At 35.8% G+C, this 18,161-nt stretch overlaps 2 protein-coding genes and 1 long non-coding RNA gene across 5 annotated transcripts; 2 read left to right on the top strand and 1 right to left on the bottom strand.

Moving 5' to 3' along the window:
* Window positions 3,743-9,339, bottom strand: LOC18766837 (alpha-1,3-mannosyl-glycoprotein 2-beta-N-acetylglucosaminyltransferase). Of its 2 annotated transcripts, none has more exons than XM_007199786.2 (19): window positions 8,957-9,339; window positions 8,752-8,802; window positions 8,284-8,371; window positions 7,759-7,821; window positions 7,513-7,547; window positions 7,344-7,420; window positions 7,174-7,219; window positions 6,995-7,057; window positions 6,827-6,893; window positions 6,689-6,757; window positions 6,512-6,581; window positions 6,337-6,398; window positions 5,722-5,812; window positions 5,534-5,627; window positions 5,135-5,197; window positions 4,990-5,028; window positions 4,738-4,908; window positions 4,393-4,521; window positions 3,743-4,278 (listed from the first exon to the last, which is right to left on the bottom strand). In XM_007199786.2, the coding sequence occupies exons 1-18, from the start codon at window positions 9,023-9,025 to the stop codon at window positions 4,405-4,407; spliced, it is 1,335 nt and encodes a 444-aa protein (XP_007199848.2). In that variant the 5' UTR covers window positions 9,026-9,339; the 3' UTR covers window positions 3,743-4,278; window positions 4,393-4,404. The 2 variants fall into 2 exon arrangements, with proteins under 2 accessions (XP_007199848.2, XP_020426295.1); XM_020570706.1 differs by having other exon boundaries at window positions 3,743-4,078; window positions 8,957-9,312.
* On the top strand, window positions 9,648-11,874 carry LOC18766872 (amino acid transporter ANTL1). Its single transcript, XM_007201714.2, has one exon. The coding sequence runs from the start codon at window positions 10,326-10,328 to the stop codon at window positions 11,607-11,609; it is 1,284 nt and encodes a 427-aa protein (XP_007201776.1). The 5' UTR covers window positions 9,648-10,325; the 3' UTR covers window positions 11,610-11,874.
* Window positions 13,869-16,540, top strand: LOC109950535. Of its 2 annotated transcripts, none has more exons than XR_002272759.1 (3): window positions 13,869-14,190; window positions 14,756-15,750; window positions 15,833-16,540. It is a non-coding gene; the product is annotated as an uncharacterized LOC109950535 (long non-coding RNA). The 2 variants fall into 2 exon arrangements; XR_002272758.1 differs by having other exon boundaries at window positions 14,756-15,754.

Raw genomic sequence — 18,161 nt, 5'->3', positions numbered from 1 at the left:
TTAATAGTCAAAATTAAATTCAATAAGGCCAGTTGTCATTTTTTAAGCTGGTTTATAAAAATTAAATGGTGTAGAGTTATCTATATTATTAGTGCTAAGAATGAATATATTACTAAATATATTTTTTTATTTTATACAATCAGTTAGTTGTTTTATTAGAATATTTTTTGGAGTATTTTGATATTCACCTATTAATTTCAAATAATGAAACCTTCGTAAAAAGGAAAAGGAGAATATGGTCCAATCAAATTGTACCACCATAATCCAAATTATCGTGAACTAATCATAGAATTAAGGGAGCTTTAGTAATATACCCAAAATAGGAGCAGTAATTATAAAAAAATCCTACATATAATGCACTTTAGAAACACACTCAAAAACCATTTACTACATATAAAATTAGTATTGAAGTTCCTATAAATTACATCTCTGCCATTGATTAACTTAAAACAAGCGCAACACAAAATTTCCAAAAGAACCCAAAACAAGCCCAGTGAGTCCATATTATATTTTTTTGAAAAAACCCAAACTTAAAATAAAATATAAAAAAAATCGCAAAAACCAAGGGTCTATCCCCACGACCCTTCATTCTCCATCAAACCTCCGCAAAACATATCATAGAAGTACATTGTTAATACCATATCATAAAAGTGCATTGTTAATACCATGCTATAGAAGTATATTGTTAATACAATTTCATTGAAAAACATTTTTAATACAATTTCATACAAAAACATTGTAAGTACCATTTCATACAAAAAACCCTAACAAGAGATTCGATATCCTTTGCTGCCACCTCCAATTGTCCATAGTTTCACCAGATACAATCGCAAAGGCAAACGGAAATACCTTTACAAGAAAAAAAAAATACATTGTTAATACTATGTCATAGAACTATTTTCCTAGTAAAAATCACATTTTGCATATCATAAACTTCAATTGCACAACCATATATAGAGCAAAATATAGAGCATACTTTGTTACTGAAAATCTGTTAATACTATGTCATAGAAGTACACTGTTAATACTATGTTATATAAATCAACTTAGTTGCAGGGTATGAACAGTATAACAGCTGTTCATACCACTTACTGGAAGTTAACAACTGCTCATACGACTTACAGATAACAAATTGTATACTACAAATCAACTTACTAGCTTGTTGAAATTTATAGAAGTCATATATTAGACCTACAACCACCCAAAAAGCCAAAATTGGCTTGTTGCAAATGCCATATCAAAGTGTTGAGGAAGGTTGACTCTTTCTATTTTGCCAGTTACAACTGCCGACTAATTTTGATTAGATTTTAGTATATTCCAGTATTTAAACAGAATTTTGAGACTCTTTGAAACAAATTTAATAAAAAACAAGCATACATGCAACAATGTCCTAGATCTTAATTCTGAGTGAATAAACTATAGTGGTAGTAAGTAGGGGTTTATAGGGGTGGCAATTTCGGACACGACCCGATACACGACTCGAAACCCACACGATAAAAAAACAGGTCAATTTCGGGTCAACCCGTTCTGACCTATTTTATTTAATAAACGGGTGGGTTTCGGGTCAACCTGCTAACCCGTTATAATACCTATCTAACCCATTTATTAAACGGGTCATGTCAACCCGTGTACAACCCGCTAACCCGCTAAAAAATAAAGACAAATGGAGACTTCAGCACGCACACAAGGGGTTTCTAACCCCTACCATCCTCATTTCTCTCAAACATCTTATCCACCATGTTATAAACAACTTTGTGATTTTATGGTATGCCTTTTGATATTTATAATGTTTCTTTTTCTTTTGAGTTTTCCTTTCTTTTCCGTCGCTCTTCTCCTCTTTTTTTTTTTTCTTTCTTTTCCTTCTTTCTTCTTTCTCCTCTCTCTTTTTTTTCCTCTCTTTTCCTTTCCTCTTCTCTCCTTTTTTTTTTCTTTTTTTTTCCTTCTCTTTAGTTTTCTCTCATCTCTCTTTTTTCTTTCTTTCTTTCCTTCAATCTTCTCTCCTCTCTCTCTCTCTCTCTATTTTTTTTTCTTTCTTTTCCTTCTCTCTTCTCTCCTCTCTCTATCTTTTTTTTTTCTTTCTTTTCCTTCTCTCTTCTCTCCTCTCTCTATCTTTTTTTTTCTTTCTTTTCCTTATATTTTCTCTACTCTCTCTGTTTTTTTTAAAATTAAAATTTTTTCAGTTGTGAGTTTTGTAACATGCATGTTATTCTTTATGAACCCGTTACACGACTGGAAACCCGCACGATAAAAGATGACCCGAACCCGACATAACACGTTTATTAAATGGGTTGGGTTCGTGTTGAGCATTCTTGGCACGTTTATTATCCCGACACGATACGAACGCGACACGACACGACCCATTGTCAGCCCTAGTAATAAGGTTAACAGAGAGATACCTCCATCTCAATAAGATTTCCTATCATTCTCTTTGCAGGTTCTACACCATGGCGCAAAAATTTTACCATGACTTCATCCAGATGCTTTCTCAATACTGGAAACCTTTGCAACTCAGTTACCTCACAAGCGTGGCTTATCTGCAGGCAAAATTTTATCTTCCTGATTACATCTACATCTCATGATTCATGGAAACATATGATTAGAACTCCGTAGCATATGCCTTATTACTCACCTTCATTAGTTCATCATAAACAAATCGAAGACACTGAAGGCTTGGGTCTAACAGACGAGCAGTTTGTCTCCTAACTAAAAATTCAAATGGGACCTAAAACCAATTCAGAAACTTATCAGCCAATGCAGTGTAAAATCAAGCCATTAGTTTCTAATATTTAATTAATATAAGGAAAAATGAAAGACTGTAGCATATGTCATCATCATACCTCATGCACACCAGAAGCATTTGAATAGCCATTTGAATATCATCATCAATTAGATCATCCAAAGCGGTAGCCTCTTTGGCTATAGAAAAATCATCGTCGTCGGCATTTGCGAACAAGAGATCCGGGTTGAAAATCAGGAACACAGGACGGATCTGGCCATTTTGGAATATATCGTCGGTGGAAATCGGCAATCCGTCGGGATTGGTGCATGCGAAAGAGAAATCAAGTAGAAATTCAAGTAAATTAAGCAAAAATCGAAAGGAAAATAACGAATTGAAGCAGATGGAACAAACCTGCAAAGGAAATGGAGGCATCGGCGGAGAGAACACGTGTGAGGCCACCTACGTAACGGAGATTGTCGTCGGTCTTGTGTTGGTCCATGGCTTTGAGACTGTTTGGTTTACTTTGAAGGCATAGAGAGGGAAGAAGGGAGAGAACAGAGGAGAGATGGTTGTTTGAAGCAGGAGAGAGGCTTGAGGCTTCAAACCTAAGGGAGGGTTTGAGGCTTCAAACCCGAGGTTGTCAAACCTGAGGGAGGCTTCAAACGAGATCCAAAACTAACTTAATGCTAAAAAGGATAATAAAGATATTTCATCTTATTAATTAAATTAAAAAATATACAATTGTTGATTTTTGGGTTTATTTTGGGTGTGTTTCTATGTTTAAATAGTGTATGGTATATTTTTAATTTCATGTCTAGGAATGGGTGTTTCACTAATTTTGTATAGAATTAACCGGTGGATGCGGATTAGGTAAGTTGCCCCATGCTCCTAGCACCTGATAAACAATAAAGTGTTGATATCGTATAAGGAGAGAAAGGGTTGAAGGTGCTCTTTTTGTGTATTTTTTTTTCATTTAATTTTCAAATATAGAAAGAAAAATATGGGAGTATAAGTAGTATCATCTGTAAGCAAAAGCAATATAAAATTTCAGCAAGATCAATCAACATACATAATTCATTTCATATCAGAACATTTTGGTTTTCTCGTATGCTACATGATTACATCTTTCAAGATATCGTACATCAGGGATTAAGGTTACAAGTTCCTTCAGAAGGTATGGTATCCATCAAGGAAACAATAATATAATAATTTCGAGACGTAACAAGAACAACAATAGCATCGCCTTTCTTGCTCTGCAACGACCCACCAAATATGTAGTAGACGTATGGAGACAACCACCTTGATGACAACAGAGATGTGGGAGCTTGCTACTTGTTGAATGCGACAATTACAAAGTTTCTGAAGTCAAATTACAGAAGAGAGTGAAGACATAGCCAGCAGCAACACTCAAATCAAAGAAAAAAAAGGCAGCCGGCTCATCTAGGTTTAAGTTAACATAGATTCTCTATTGGTATGAGTTTAACCCTGTGCTTCAAGAAATATGTTTTTCTTGAACCTCAATGTTGAACCTTGGAAACAAAACTTTGTCCTTTTGAACTCTGTCCATTAACCAAGAGGAGAAATATCTCAGATGCTATTTATGTTATCCCAAATATCAAATCGGTGTCTACAATTTTAAGCCAAGAAATGGCAGCAAGTTAGGGACAACCAACCTCATCTTTGCATCAAGAATCGCTAACTCCAAGCTGCACGAGAGAACCTGGACCAACAAGGAATATACGTTGTGTGATTTGATATCGGAAAACAACTATTCCTTTATATGCTGTCCTTGGTACACCATCCTGAAAAATTATAGGAAACATAAACAAACAAATCCGGATGAATAAATAAATTAATAACTGGGTATAGCTAGCACTATGGATTATTTTATTTCCAGAGCTACTTGCATAATTAATGAAGGCAGGACTTAACGAAGATTCTCCAGTCTCATAAAATCAAATAGGCTTTTCCTAAACTCAACAATAGGTAAATGAAAGTCAATAACAAGGAAAATTCACCTTCCACTCTTCAAAAATACCAAATTGACGTGCAATGCGTTCAAAGTCTGGCTGGTCATTGTACTGTATGCGAACATCACCACCAATGTTACGTGCCTTTAGTACAAGATCCGTTCCACGAATGGGTTTTGCCTTTTTCACAATATCAGCGAAGTGCTTTATATACTTGTCCTACAAACAGGTTGAAAGATGTATTGATTAAAGATGTAATGAAAGCAACATTCAAACCAAATGTATCAAAGCACGCATTACCTCCATCAGGTAGTTCAAATCCATTGATTTCCAGTCAACCTTTGGAAGCGAAGATAGAAAAGAAAAATGCAGTGTGAAAATGTTGAATAAAGAGACGACAAAATTAGACTAGATGGATTAATACAGAAGTGAGATTGGTAATTACCAGGACATCATTCAGCTTGATTGGCTCAAGGTATTGTTTGAAAAACTGCCCCAGACTAGAACCCTGCATAAAGCACAAGACGTGGAAGCTGAGGCATTAAAAATTTCAGTCCCACAAGGGGACAAAGAAGCCATTTTGTCGAAGGGCTATCCCAGTTTACTAGAAAATATCACTTGCATTGAGTTAATTAGAGTGAAAGAAGTTATTCCTCTAAAATTCTTTGCAGTTTCAATGAACAAAGAACCACTTTAGCATAAGATTTTCTAGCATCACTAATAGATTTAAATTAAAATCGATGCAGAAATGCATTATAATCAATACAAATCCCTGAATTGAACGTGACTGCTTGCACACACCAGAGGTTGGGAGGTAATGAACAAGAAAAGTGAGAATACATACATGTTCACCAAAGTTATATGTTCTGCAAACTTCTGGCCGAATAAATTGTCGATCTTTATGATTCTCTTTTAACCTCAACCAATCATCCCAGTAAGTGAAGCATTGTGAAAGAAAACATTTAGAAGAAATGCATTGAAAAACATAGAGAAGTATAATCAAAACAAAATTCACTACAGCAACAAGGATATGCCTTTGGCCACTTTGGTGATAGCTCATCCCATGTGGATCTAGCCAGCATCCACCCAAGTCCAGGAAAGAAATCCGACCTATAAAGTACTTCTGCAGGTGGATCAGACAGCAGATCAGAGAGCATAATGGTTCTGACAAGTGTCAATGTCTTGTGTCCAAACATTAGCAGTAAATACTGATGATGCATTAACTTGTTGGTAAGACGATTGTAGCATAACGTCAAAACAATTAATATGGCGTACGAGCTCAAAGAGGAGGGAGGGGAAAGGATGAGAGAGCGCGAGAGATGGGGATGGTAAACATGTTGCCAGTATATTAATTGACCATGTTAGATAAATGTATATAAAGACTTAGATGCAAAGACCATTGTCAAACCTTAAAGATAGGAACAATATGTTACAAACCTACATGATCCAGGAACATGAACAAACAATATATTTACCCAAATAAGCATCACTCCTCCCACAAAAACAAGCATATTTGCTTCATGCAATCACAGAGCACACCCACAAAGGGTGGGACAGAGATCTCAATTGGTTCTTGAGAAATAAAAGTTGCACTAAGCTTGATTTCAATATGAGGAAGATAAACTAAAAAAATTGATGACAACTCACTAGGATCATGCACAAACTGCTTTTGCCCGTTGTCATTCCACGAGGAAACAGCCATGATAGACCTACCACAGTTTAAATATCAAGTGAGCAAAACAAGAATTCCTGGCGCCTGGAACAATTATCTAACAACGTAGTATTCAAGGTACAAGACCTCAGGTTCATCTAGAGGACATACTTATCCTTGTCAAGGAGAGCAGCTGTCGACTCAAAGTAATCGAAAAAATCAGGAGCAATTTCCATATCATCTGTGTTCAAATATGATGGATTGTATCAGCAAAGCATACTTAGAGCTTTGTAATAAAGCGGAAAGAAAGGAAAACTGACAGGATAATCCAAGGAACACTGTTTTCACCTTCGAGTATGATTACTCGGCTGAAGTTATGCTTGTAGAACAATCCATCCAATGCCCATTTGTAATGACCTATGGAAAAACCAGGGATTTAGTACTGAAGCTAATAGATGCTTAACAGAAGACTCACAGATTCCTTACGTGCAATTTTGTAGTACGCAATCAACTCCCCAGGTCTTTCAGTATGAACTGGTTCATAATCCAAATGCTGCAATGAATTGAAGTCAGGACTTATGGCTGTCCTGGGGTGTTGCAAACGTCTAAGATATTCCCAAGAATATACAATTTGATTAAAAATGTACAACTTACCTGCATATAGGTAAGCTGATCGTAGCTCAAAGCCTTCTCTTTGACAGCTGGATGCGATCCATCCTGAGAAAAATGAAGTTACCATGTTTATCTATTGATTCTCTCCTAGATCACTGCTAAAGAATGACGAGTGTCAATGACACTCATAGTATTTTATGAAAGATTAAGCACATAGATACCTGGGAGACAAATAGAGGAAACTTTGAAGCAACAGAACTCTGATATCTATATAATTGAAGAATTAGGCTAGTGGGTCAGCTCAACTGTGTACAAATGAAAAAAAACTGCACTGTGCAATATGGTCTAAACACAAAACTTACTTTTTATTTGACAAGAACATGAAACTTACTTTAAAACTGACTTAACAGTTCTTTCCAGATAATCAGCACGATTGCATGCCATAATTACAACTGCTGCCACTGGCACCTAACAAGTTCATTAGAAATAATGGTTAAAAATAATGACAAGTCATGATTTCTAGGAAGAAGGAAAGCCAAAAGTAACACGTTCATCTGCACCTGTTCTTTGTCAATCAGCCTACCTAGGCCTTTCCCTGAAAATAAAATTTTTTTTTTTTTTAAAAAAAAACAACAACAACAGAGGAGTTATCCTAAGTTCTTTGGAATGGCTGAAAAGAAAAAAAGTGCTTCGGAAAATAAAAACATTAAAGTGCACAAGACATCTTCCAAGAATAGAAAATAAGTAACTGGCAGGTGCTTTTAAATATCATTTTAAGAAAAAGATTTTTTCTGATAAGCACATACTTTCAAGTTCTTGAACAAGAACCTTCAGTTGTCCACACTCTTGCTCTAGCCGTTGCTTTTCTTCTACAATTGCAGCAGTCTAGTGTCATAATTTTTTAAAAAGGAAATCAAAATTTTATAAAAATAAGGATACAGAAAAGATGGACAAGAAGTCCATCAAAACTAACCGGCTACCAAAGAGTAACAAAAGGCCTATACAATCAATGCAATAATCAGACTCAATCCAGATAAATTGCAGTAGAAGGGATATCCCTAGTATGTTTTGGCAAAGAAGCCAAAAAAGGGATAAAGACCTCCACAAACCATGTTGTTACTATAAGATATAAGACAGTAATTCACTGATAAAAACAAATTCTCACAGCATGATGCAGACAGTACAACTGGAAGAAATTGCCAAAAAATGGCCAACATGATTGATAAATTTAAAGCTTACTCATTAGTACATGAGTAAAGACAGAATAGTTGTGAGCCCTATAATATATAGAAAAACATATGAAAGACTCGAGTGCTCGAAATATATCAGACCTTCTAGGGAAACAATTTGTCCTTGTTGCAAGCTTATTTGATCAATTAGTGTTCTCAATTGAGATGTACATTGGTCCTCCGACTCTATCTGTAAAAGAACAGTAAATGTGTGATTCAAAATAAAGTAATGAACTTTCAACCCACAAGAAGCTTCCAATGCAGCAAATAAGCCATTTGGTTCACGACGAAAGGAAAATAAACAGAATCTTTTAAACATTTAGATTGAAGCTGTGTCAAACTTTCTTCTTTTGCTCAATTTGTTTAAGTCGACAATGAACCAGCAAGAGATAATAATCCTACCAAGTAAGACAATGAACCAGCTAAGAAAAAGCTACATGAGCTAAAATAAACTGATATCTACAGCCCATTTCCCATTTATCATCAAATAAAGAAGAGAAGAGTTCATATTGTAGACCAGTTTTTCATGAACAACTCTGATACAACAACAGACTCATAATTTAGACATACCGCATCGGCAAGACGATCAGCATACTGTGATTGCGTCGCGAAAAGCCGCATCTATAAGCGAAAAAAAAATTACAAAAAACACAACAAGAAGAAAACTGGTTGTCATTTCAGCTACTACAACAACTGTACATGCACCTCAATATGAACAACAAGATTGATGAATTTGAAACAAACAGCAGCGAGAGAATTAGGGTTTTGGGGGAACCTGGATATAGATGAACGCCGCAGCAGCGAGAAATAGGAGGAACCGAAAATCGCAGAGAATTTTCTTCATTTTTGTTTCCTTTTTGGTGCCAACAAATTTTCGGCAGCTTCCGATCTCACAAATTATACATGAAAATGAATCAGATGAAATTACAAGGATCCCAAAAGAATGTTCTTCATTTGTGTGTTTGGTGAATTTTGATCGCGTTTACTTTACTGGGCAATAACTGTTAGTCAAGTTCCATGGCTTGCTAACCTGCGCCGGCTGTTCTTGCTCGCTGACGCTGTCCAATTTTTTTGCTTTTTCCTTTTTTTGGACTAGAAGAAGAAATGGGCTTTCTGGCATGAAAGAAAGAAAGAAAAGAAAGGAGCTTGGGCTTTTTGGTAGTAACCCCACAATGAGTTTGTATTGGATTACAACAAATCCAATAAAGGGAAAGATATTTCCAATTTGTTTACCAAAAAATATATGTTCCCAATTTGTCAACCTTATCTTATCATCTCATAATATAAAAATCATGGGATATAATCTTCAATTTTTATTGTGTTTTGATAATGGGCTATAATCTTGAATCTTGATTACCTGTTTATGTTTTATCCACCAAAATATGTATGATTGAAACCTACGCGTCTTTTTAAGCTTTTATGCATCAACGACATCTTAATTTAGTGATAATTTTCTTCAAAATATTAAAATAAAGTTCAAATAACTTGATCATTGTCTTTGATGATGCAGAAAATAGATACCTAGTATTGAAAGAAGCACTCGAAAAATATTAAACTATAATAGATACGTAGTAAATTATAACTCCTCGCAATTATTGATAGGGTCTTAATTTAATGATAAAATTGTTGATATGTAGGTTAGAAGTATGCGATTTGATCCTCCATGTCACACATAATGAGCGAGAATACCCCTTCTTTTTCTCAACCGTGACAAAAAAAAAAAAAAAAGCAAATTACAAATCACAATTGAACCGTGAACATTGAATCATGACCCTTATCTAACTTTTCATAATCATTAGTTTTGTTTGCTAATATAATTGGCAAAGTTATTACGGGTATGTTTTCATTTTCTTGCGGAATCAAGATAAAACAAAATTAATTTCCTTCTATTTCTATCATAAGCCAAATTATCCAATATAGTTTTCAGGTGAAATTTTAAACAATTACAAATTAAACAAACAGTCTAAACTCCTCCGATCTTCCCAACTTTTTGGCAAATACCAAACATATAAATCTCTTCAAGAAAAAGTACTCATCCATCTCGCCATTTCTCATCAAAATCGCCAATCAAACCAAAACCCATCTGGAAGCTTTTGTTCTTGATCTTTGTTAGTCTGGGGTCAAAATCAAAACAAAGGATCAAGATGGGTTTTGACAAAGAAGCAAGCTCGTCGTCTCAGCGCCTCAGACCACCAGCCCCATCAGAAAACACACCGCTGATCGGAGACCCGGAGCCATTGTCGTCCCAAGGCAAGACCTTTGCCAATGTCTTCATCGCTATTGTGGGTGCAGGCGTTCTGGGCTTGCCTTATTCTTTCAAGCGCACTGGGTGGCTCATGAGCCTCCTCACCCTTTTGCTCGTGGCGTTTCTTACCCACCATTGTATGATGCTGTTGGTCTACACCCGAAGAAAGCTTGAGTCTTCCAATGGATGCACGAAGATCCCATCTTTTGGGGACTTGGGTTTCGCCGTTTGTGGCACTGTAGGGAGGTTGGTGGTCGATGTTCTTATCATTCTTGCTCAGGCTGGGTTTTGCGTCGGCTATCTCATTTTTATTGGTAATACAATGGCCCATTTGCTAAATGCACCCACAGCAACCGATTTGACACCCAAGATTTTGGGTTTGGCACCAAAAAGCTTTTACATTTGGGGGTGTTTTCCGTTCCAGTTGGGGTTGAATTCAATTGCAACGTTGACCCATTTAGCCCCTTTGAGTATTTTTGCTGATGTGATTGATCTTGGAGCAATGGGCGTGGTGATGGTGGAGGATGTGATGGTTATGGCGGCAAAAAGGCCTGAAGTGAAGGCCTTTGGGGACCTTTCTCTGTTCTTTTATGGCCTGGGTGTGGCTGTGTACTCGTTTGAAGGGGTTGGGATGGTTTTGCCTTTAGAGACAGAGACCAAAGACAAGGACAAGTTTGGGTGGATCCTGGGCTGGACCATGACTTTCATTTCTTTGATGTATGGAAGCTTTGGAGCTTTGGGTTACTTTGCTTTTGGGGAAGAAACTAAGGACATGATCACAGCTAATTATGGTGCAGGCGTGATCAGCACTCTGGTGAAGCTTGGTCTTGTGGTGAATCTATTCTTCACATTGCCTATAATGATGCACCCGGTTTATGAGATCATGGAGAGGCGGTTTTGGAGCGGGAGGTATTGCTTATGGTTGAGGTGGGTGCTGGTTTTGGCTGTGAGTTTGGTGGCTTTGTTGGTCCCCAATTTTGCTGATTTCATGTCTTTGGTGGGGAGTGGTGTATGCTGTGCATTGGGGTTTGTTTTGCCTACCTTGTTTCACCTGATGGTTTTCAAGGGAGAGATGGGGTGGAGACAATGGTCTTCAGATGTAAGCATTTTGGTGTTAGGACTTGTTCTTGCGCTTTCAGGAACTTGGTCTGCTCTACAAGAGATTTTCTCCATCAAAGTATAGGATATGCGAGTTGAGAGTTGACGTCTATTCCTCAGCTAGCTTGAATGATTTTTCTCTGCACTACCAAAAGATGTTCCCTTTGCCCACAGATTGTTATCTTATTTTGATCATAAATGGCATCCTCATTCAAAGATTGTAAAGGTATGATGTTAGTAGAATGTTACCTGTTGTTGAAATGAAGCTTGCATTGGCCCATAATATTTTTGAGTGTTTGGCTTAAAAATGATGCTGATATATTCATAATGAACCTTCTCATTATTGTTCTGATTTGTGTTGTGTATGTTTTTTTACTGGTAAAGCGTCTTGCATGCAAAGATGGCTGTATATTGGAAACTCTCCTTCGAAATACAACACTCAGTGCCAATAATCAGAATCCTTCTGTATCAGAAGGTGATGTGATGCAAGCAATATATGAAAAGAGGCGGTGGTATGGTACCAAATATAGGAAGAACAAAAAAGAAAATGGACTGTTTTCACCATCACAACCATTACTAGAGATTGCATGGAACTAAAGTTTATTTAGGTTTCATAAAAGGGATTCATCAATCATCACACTTAATCTTTGTAAAATTACTTTCTCTCAAAAAGTCTTTGTAAAAGTAATTAGAAGAGATTTACAATTACCTCAGTTAGTAGGCTAGATTCTTTTACCAGTACGACGCGTTCGCCCTTCCACAAAGATGGAGGAAACTAGCCCTGTTAAGGAATTTGATCGTACTTATTAAACCTTGAATGAATGAATGAGTAATTATTTAGTCTTAATTCAAAATGGAGGTGCCAGAGGGGGGAGAAAGTAGTGTAGCTCAAGTGGCAAGAGAGAAAAATGGGTGGTACAAGAAAGAATTGAAAAATGAAAGAAGTGAGAAATCCCACATCGGAGGAAGAGAGAAAAGGAAGGGAGAAAAAATTGAACTACCATAATTTTCATGTTTAATACATGTATTTTTTACAAAATTTTCAATAATACACTTCATGTATTATACATATAATTTTCATATATTATTAAAATATTTAAATATATTATATTTAAATATTATATAATGGCCGAACTTTTCAATTGTAACTTGCCAAAATTTTGTCAAATAAAACACGTACTTATTTTGTTCGTATCTTTCAAGTTTCGTATTTTACTAACTATGAAAGAATTTGAGAGGCTAAGTATTTTTTACTTCTTGTAAGAAAAATGCAAGATGGCAATTTTGCAATCTCTTTGCCAACCAGAACAACAATTTCAAACAAAGCTTTATGGGTATAGTAGTAGGTGGTAGAATTCTTCATGTAAAGTGTTTGAAAAGTGAAGCAATTACCAAGACCACTCTAACACAGCATGCAATTCTCTATGATAAATAATGTGTGCAGTAACATAATTTAGTAGCACTCGAGTGAACGAGGTAGATCAAAGGCTAACATTCCAAAGGCTAACATTCCCACGAAAAAAGAAGAAGACAAAATTGAACTCTTAGATTGATCTACTATAAAATTACTCTCTTTCCAATATTTACTTCAGATATGTTGAACTAGCAGATTAATAACTATAAAGTATGAACTAATGGAAGTGGCCACAAAATTTCAAAATTACTAGGGCACCCTTTTTTTAATATTGGGGTTTTTTTTCTTAATTTTTTATTTTAAAAATAAAACTTTTAATTATAATATATTTAAATAGTACAGTCCTGATTTCTTGGACTACAGGGGTTCAAGAGATTTGTGGTCACTCACCGTTAGATGTAAATTCAACGGTTCACTCATTCTTGCACTCCTTTTAAAAAACTTTTTTGAACCATTGGATTAATATCCAACGGTAGGTGACCACAATCTCTTGGACTCCTGTGGTCCAAGAGATCGGGACTGTTAAATAGTATAGCCTCGGGCTAAACTTTGTAAATATATATATATACAGTCCCCTTCTATTGAGGGATCCCTCAAATAATTTTATTTGAGGGACGCCTTTAGGGTACCCTATAATTTTTTTTTCAACGATCCAAACAATCTATTTTTTAGATCTTCATTCATAGATCATCCTTACAAAAAATTAGACAAATCGGAAACCGTTTCGATATCTAATTGTGTCCTACAAAATCAATGAACACGGTGCTTCAAGAAAGTACTAAAATTTCAAGAACTCAATTGAATGATCAAATGATATCGGATTCAAGTGATTTTTTGTAGAGATGATCTTTGAATGAGTATCTACAAAATAGACGGTTTGGATTAGTGAAATACAATCTGGAGTGAGCCCTACAAGGGGTGTCCCTCAAATAAACTTATTTGAGGGATCCCTCAATGGAAGCTCTATGTATATATATATATATATACAGTCCCGTTCTCTTGGACCCCATCTGATCACCCACCCTTAGATTTAATCCAAGGGTTAAGAAAAATTTGCTTTAAAATATCTTTTTTCTTTTACCTTTTAAATTTCACTTAACAAAAAAACTAAAAACTAAAAACCCAAAATCTGTTCTTCTTCCTCTCGCTGCCCCCACGTTCTACTTCCTCCCATTGTTGCAGCAACAACAACTCCGACTCCGGCGTAGCCAGCGAAAATCCAGAGCGACTTATTCCCTCGCACTTCAACAAGGTCAATTTCTTGTTCTTATTCAGTTTTTCACTCAATTTTTGGATTTGAAATCATGAACCCATATATGGGAATTTCAATTGAGTTTGTGTCATTTTTTATTTTGGAACTATGTAACTTGTCCTTGTACGCATCTGAACAAATATCAGTCTCTAGTTGGGAAAAGAATAAACCCTTTGATTTCTAGAAATTGCGAATGAATTGGGAAAAGAATAAACCCTTGTACGCATCTTATCATATGATTGGTTACTTTCAATTCTCTGGCTCAGAAAATGTCCACATCAAGTTTTCACTCTAGTGAATCGTCCTGTAGTTTCTGATAGACTTGTGTTCCGTCTCCGTTACCAGGTTTTTATTTTCTCCCAACCATAGCAAAGCTTGTAATTGGTTGTGGTGTGTTCATATGTATGCAATTGATAACTGTGGGCTTGTATCATGGTCTAAAACTAGCTCAAAGTTTGCAAGTGACAAAGCTTATTGTTGAAAGTGATTCTACTATTGTCTTGCACCTTTTGAATGCTGAGTTGGAGCCGAATCACCCCCTTGTTACTTTGCTAAACATGTGCAGAGTCTGTTGGAAGAGTTCCTGGGACTGCAGCATCTTTCATGTTTTCAGGGAGGTTAACTTTGCTGCTGACTCTCTGGCCAAGATGGGGCATGAGATGGAAATGGGTATTCACTGCTTTGTTTTGCCTCCTGGTGGTATTGCCGGTGTTCTCCAAGAAGACAGGGATGGCCTTTTAAGGTCTAGATTGATTTATGTTTAGTTGTTGTCTGGGCTTAGCAAAAGTTGAGCTGCCGAAGCTCATGCTAAGTGCAAATGTGTTCAGTTTTGCTGTTATGTACACCTTTGCCATCAATTGATAAACAAGAAGCATGGAGAAAGGCTTTGTTGGTTCACCTGTCATTCCTTATTTTGCATTCGTTGTATTACATTTCTGTAGTTTTGGAGTTCGTTTGTTATTGTTTGTACATAAGAATACTACATTTATAGGTGAAGATTCTAGAGTTTTGTATTGTTCTTGAATGTAAATTATGTAACACTTCTTCATTGAGAGTTTTGTACTGTTCTTGAATGTTCTTATTTGATTTTAGTAAAATATATTTTTCCACATGAAAGTGGAATACATTGCCAAAAAAAAAGAGCACAAATGTTCTAATCTGAATTGTCTATGTAGCAATTGTTCACACCAGATGGTTCACCAACCAAACTCAAATTCATATTTTTAATTTGATCAATAAGTCCTTCGAATGACTTTTCTACAAGTTGCGTCCCTTCTTCTGATACTGCAGCGCCATCAATCAACTTTGATGCAAGTTGAAACAAACTTGTGTGTCTCAATATTAGGGAGTTGTCTCAAACAAACTTGTGTATATATATGCGGGATCCTTTTTCTTTTCTTTTTTAAATAATTTTTTTCCCTGCTTTTCGATAGGAGTAGTTCTGCCTTTATTTCTCTCTTTTCAGGACTTAAATGACAGCCCATCATTTACACAAGCTCTCAAAAGCTGATCCAACTGCAGTTTCCATCGTTTAAAGCTTTAATATCATCTTGCCAATATGTAGGTAAAGTAAGCACAACCTTTTTCTTTTCCACTTGACATATATAAATTACACGTTCCTATTATTGCTCTTCCATTACAGGAGAGTTTGTTCAAGTGCTTGAATTTGGTGAAAGAAATGATGGTGAATAAAGGGTACGAGTCCATGTTAGATACTTTGTCATGCACAACGAGGAACCCCAATAATGAGCGTGCTGGACCGTCAGCTCACCAAATCAGATCAAACCGAGAACACAATTAGCACCACAACAATCGCCACCACGACCACATATACTTCTTCCACTATGATTGCCGAGAAAAGCGATGGCAAGCGGCGCAGATTAAATGCTACTTGTGCAGTGAAAATAGGTTCCAGCTCTCCCATCATTTTCAAAAGTGTTGATTTGCTTAAGTGTTTACTTGTCTATGCCTCATAATAGTTGTTCTCCTCTTCACTAACAAAGCTGGATCTAAGTCACCAGATAAGCAGTGTCCCATTTTACTGCCCAGAAAACAAGGAATGAATTTTGAAAAAATAGAGAGATAATTTATTTTGTTTTATGGGGTTTTGAAGTTGGGGAAGGGAAGGTCTGAATGGAGTTTTGAATGGTGTGTGTGTTGCTTTTGGCCTGTTCGGGTTCTTTGGTGGAGTTGGGTCTTGGGATGTGGGATGATGCGTCTCTTGTTTGGTGGCATCAAAATGCTAAGAAAAGCATCAATGATTTTATAACTCAAGTAGTTAAGAGAATTTATCCCTACATCCGAAGTCATGTGTTCGAATCCCTTCTCCCAGAGAGCTCATAATAGATTAACATTTTCCTTTAATAGTGAATAATGATAAGGTTACATTTTGAGGAATGGAAGCATGTCAATTTATGAGACTGCTGAGAACAATAAGGAAAAGAAAAGTAGGAAATCTGCTAGATCATGCATATAAGTTACACAAGGCAATATGATTCTCCATCTGCTGCACCACATGGTTGAAAGCACCCTAATAAAATCGTTCAACTTGTATAAGTATCATTCCAGCTTTTTCGATGAGTGCCTCAGCCAAACCAATACCCTGATATCTTGAAAGGCCTCTTCTTAGTTCTCCCATCCTGAATGCAATAATTTCTGCAGCAGGCTGAGGCTGGGAAAAGGCTGGAAGCGGAACATTAGAAAATCAATTGCTCCTAACAGGAAAATATTGCAGCAACAGCAAACAGCCTATGCTCTCATCATGTACACTTTGTTTAGCATATGATATCACTAATTGCTTATGCATAACTCAAAGTGATGCCCGAATAACCTCAACCAATTCCTCCACAATTTTCCCTCTTGGGAAAATCCTAAATATGCTGAACCAAATGAATCCATCTTTGGAAGTTGACATATCTCGAAATCAACTACAGAGGATATTAAATCGTTGCCTGGGCTCTAGGCGGGCGCCTAGGCGGGTCTGGGCGCTTGGACACAAAATAGTTTTCTTTTTTGTAATTAAGTAATATCTTAGCCTTTTTAAATTACTTTAAGTAGTAATTATGTTTCAATTATTATTTATTTAGTGAATAATTAATAATTAAATATTTTACTAATTTCATAAATTACTTCATAAATAGTAATTAATTATTTAAATTATTTTGTAGACTTTTTTTTATTTTATATTTATATACAAAATTAGTTTGTTTAGTTTAATATTTGCAATTAAGTAATATCTTAGCCGTATTTAATTATATTAATTAGTAATTATGTTAGTGAATAATTAGCATTTAATTAAATTCATAAATTACTTAATACATACTAATTAATTATATTTACTTTTCTTAAATAATTTTGTGGACTTTAAAATTATTTTTACTTTCCGAATATATTTTTTAAATAGTTTCAATTATTAGAAAATTATTTCAGTACTCCAAAATGGATTTGAGCCTCCAAACCCTAAATCCGAGTCTCAAACCTTTCTCAAGCCTTGAACCCTAACCATAAGCCTACTATGGGGCACTTATGATTCGATTAGGATATGTGAGTTGAGAGTTGACGTCTATTCCTTGGCTAGCTTGATGGTTTTTCTCTGCATTACCAAAAGATTGTTCCTTGCCTACAGATTGTTATCTTATTTTGATCATAAATGGCATCATCATTCAAAGATTGTAAAGGCATATGATGTTAGTAGAATGTTACCACAGTTGTTCAAATGAAGTTTTCATTGTCGCAGAGTATGTTCGAGTTTCTGGCTTAAAGATGATGCACTGATACTGATATTTTCATAATGAACCCTCTCGTTATTGTTCTGTTTTGTGTGTTGTGTAGAGATATTATTAACACATTGTGCGTTGTGGGTTATTTAGAGTGCTTCTCAAGATTCATTTACAAGTAACAACCCATGTATTCTGTCAATTTTTATTGTTCATAAATTCATATTCATACTTCAGGCCATAAAGAATTTGAGA

The sequence above is a fragment of the Prunus persica genome, chromosome G8 (genome assembly GCF_000346465.2).
Source record: "Prunus persica cultivar Lovell chromosome G8, Prunus_persica_NCBIv2, whole genome shotgun sequence".
Lineage (NCBI taxonomy): Eukaryota > Viridiplantae > Streptophyta > Magnoliopsida > Rosales > Rosaceae > Prunus > Prunus persica.
This window is presented reverse-complemented; position numbering and strand designations above follow the sequence as displayed.

What these genes read in the sequence shown, in the direction of transcription:
- LOC18766872 (XM_007201714.2), top strand. Translation starts at nt 10,326, where the DNA reads ATGGGTTTTGACAAAGAAGCAAGCTCGTCGTCTCAGCGCCTCAGACCA.
- LOC18766837 (XM_007199786.2), bottom strand. Translation starts at nt 9,025, where the DNA reads ATGAAGAAAATTCTCTGCGATTTTCGGTTCCTCCTATTTCTCGCTGCT. An exon ending in GCAGTTTGTGCATGATCCTA is followed by an intron (nt 5,813 to 6,336) that starts GTGAGTTGTCAT and finishes ATCCACCTGCAG; the next exon opens with AAGTACTTTATAGGTCGGAT. An exon ending in CATATAACTTTGGTGAACAT is followed by an intron (nt 5,198 to 5,533) that starts GTATGTATTCTC and finishes TGCTTTATGCAG; the next exon opens with GGTTCTAGTCTGGGGCAGTT.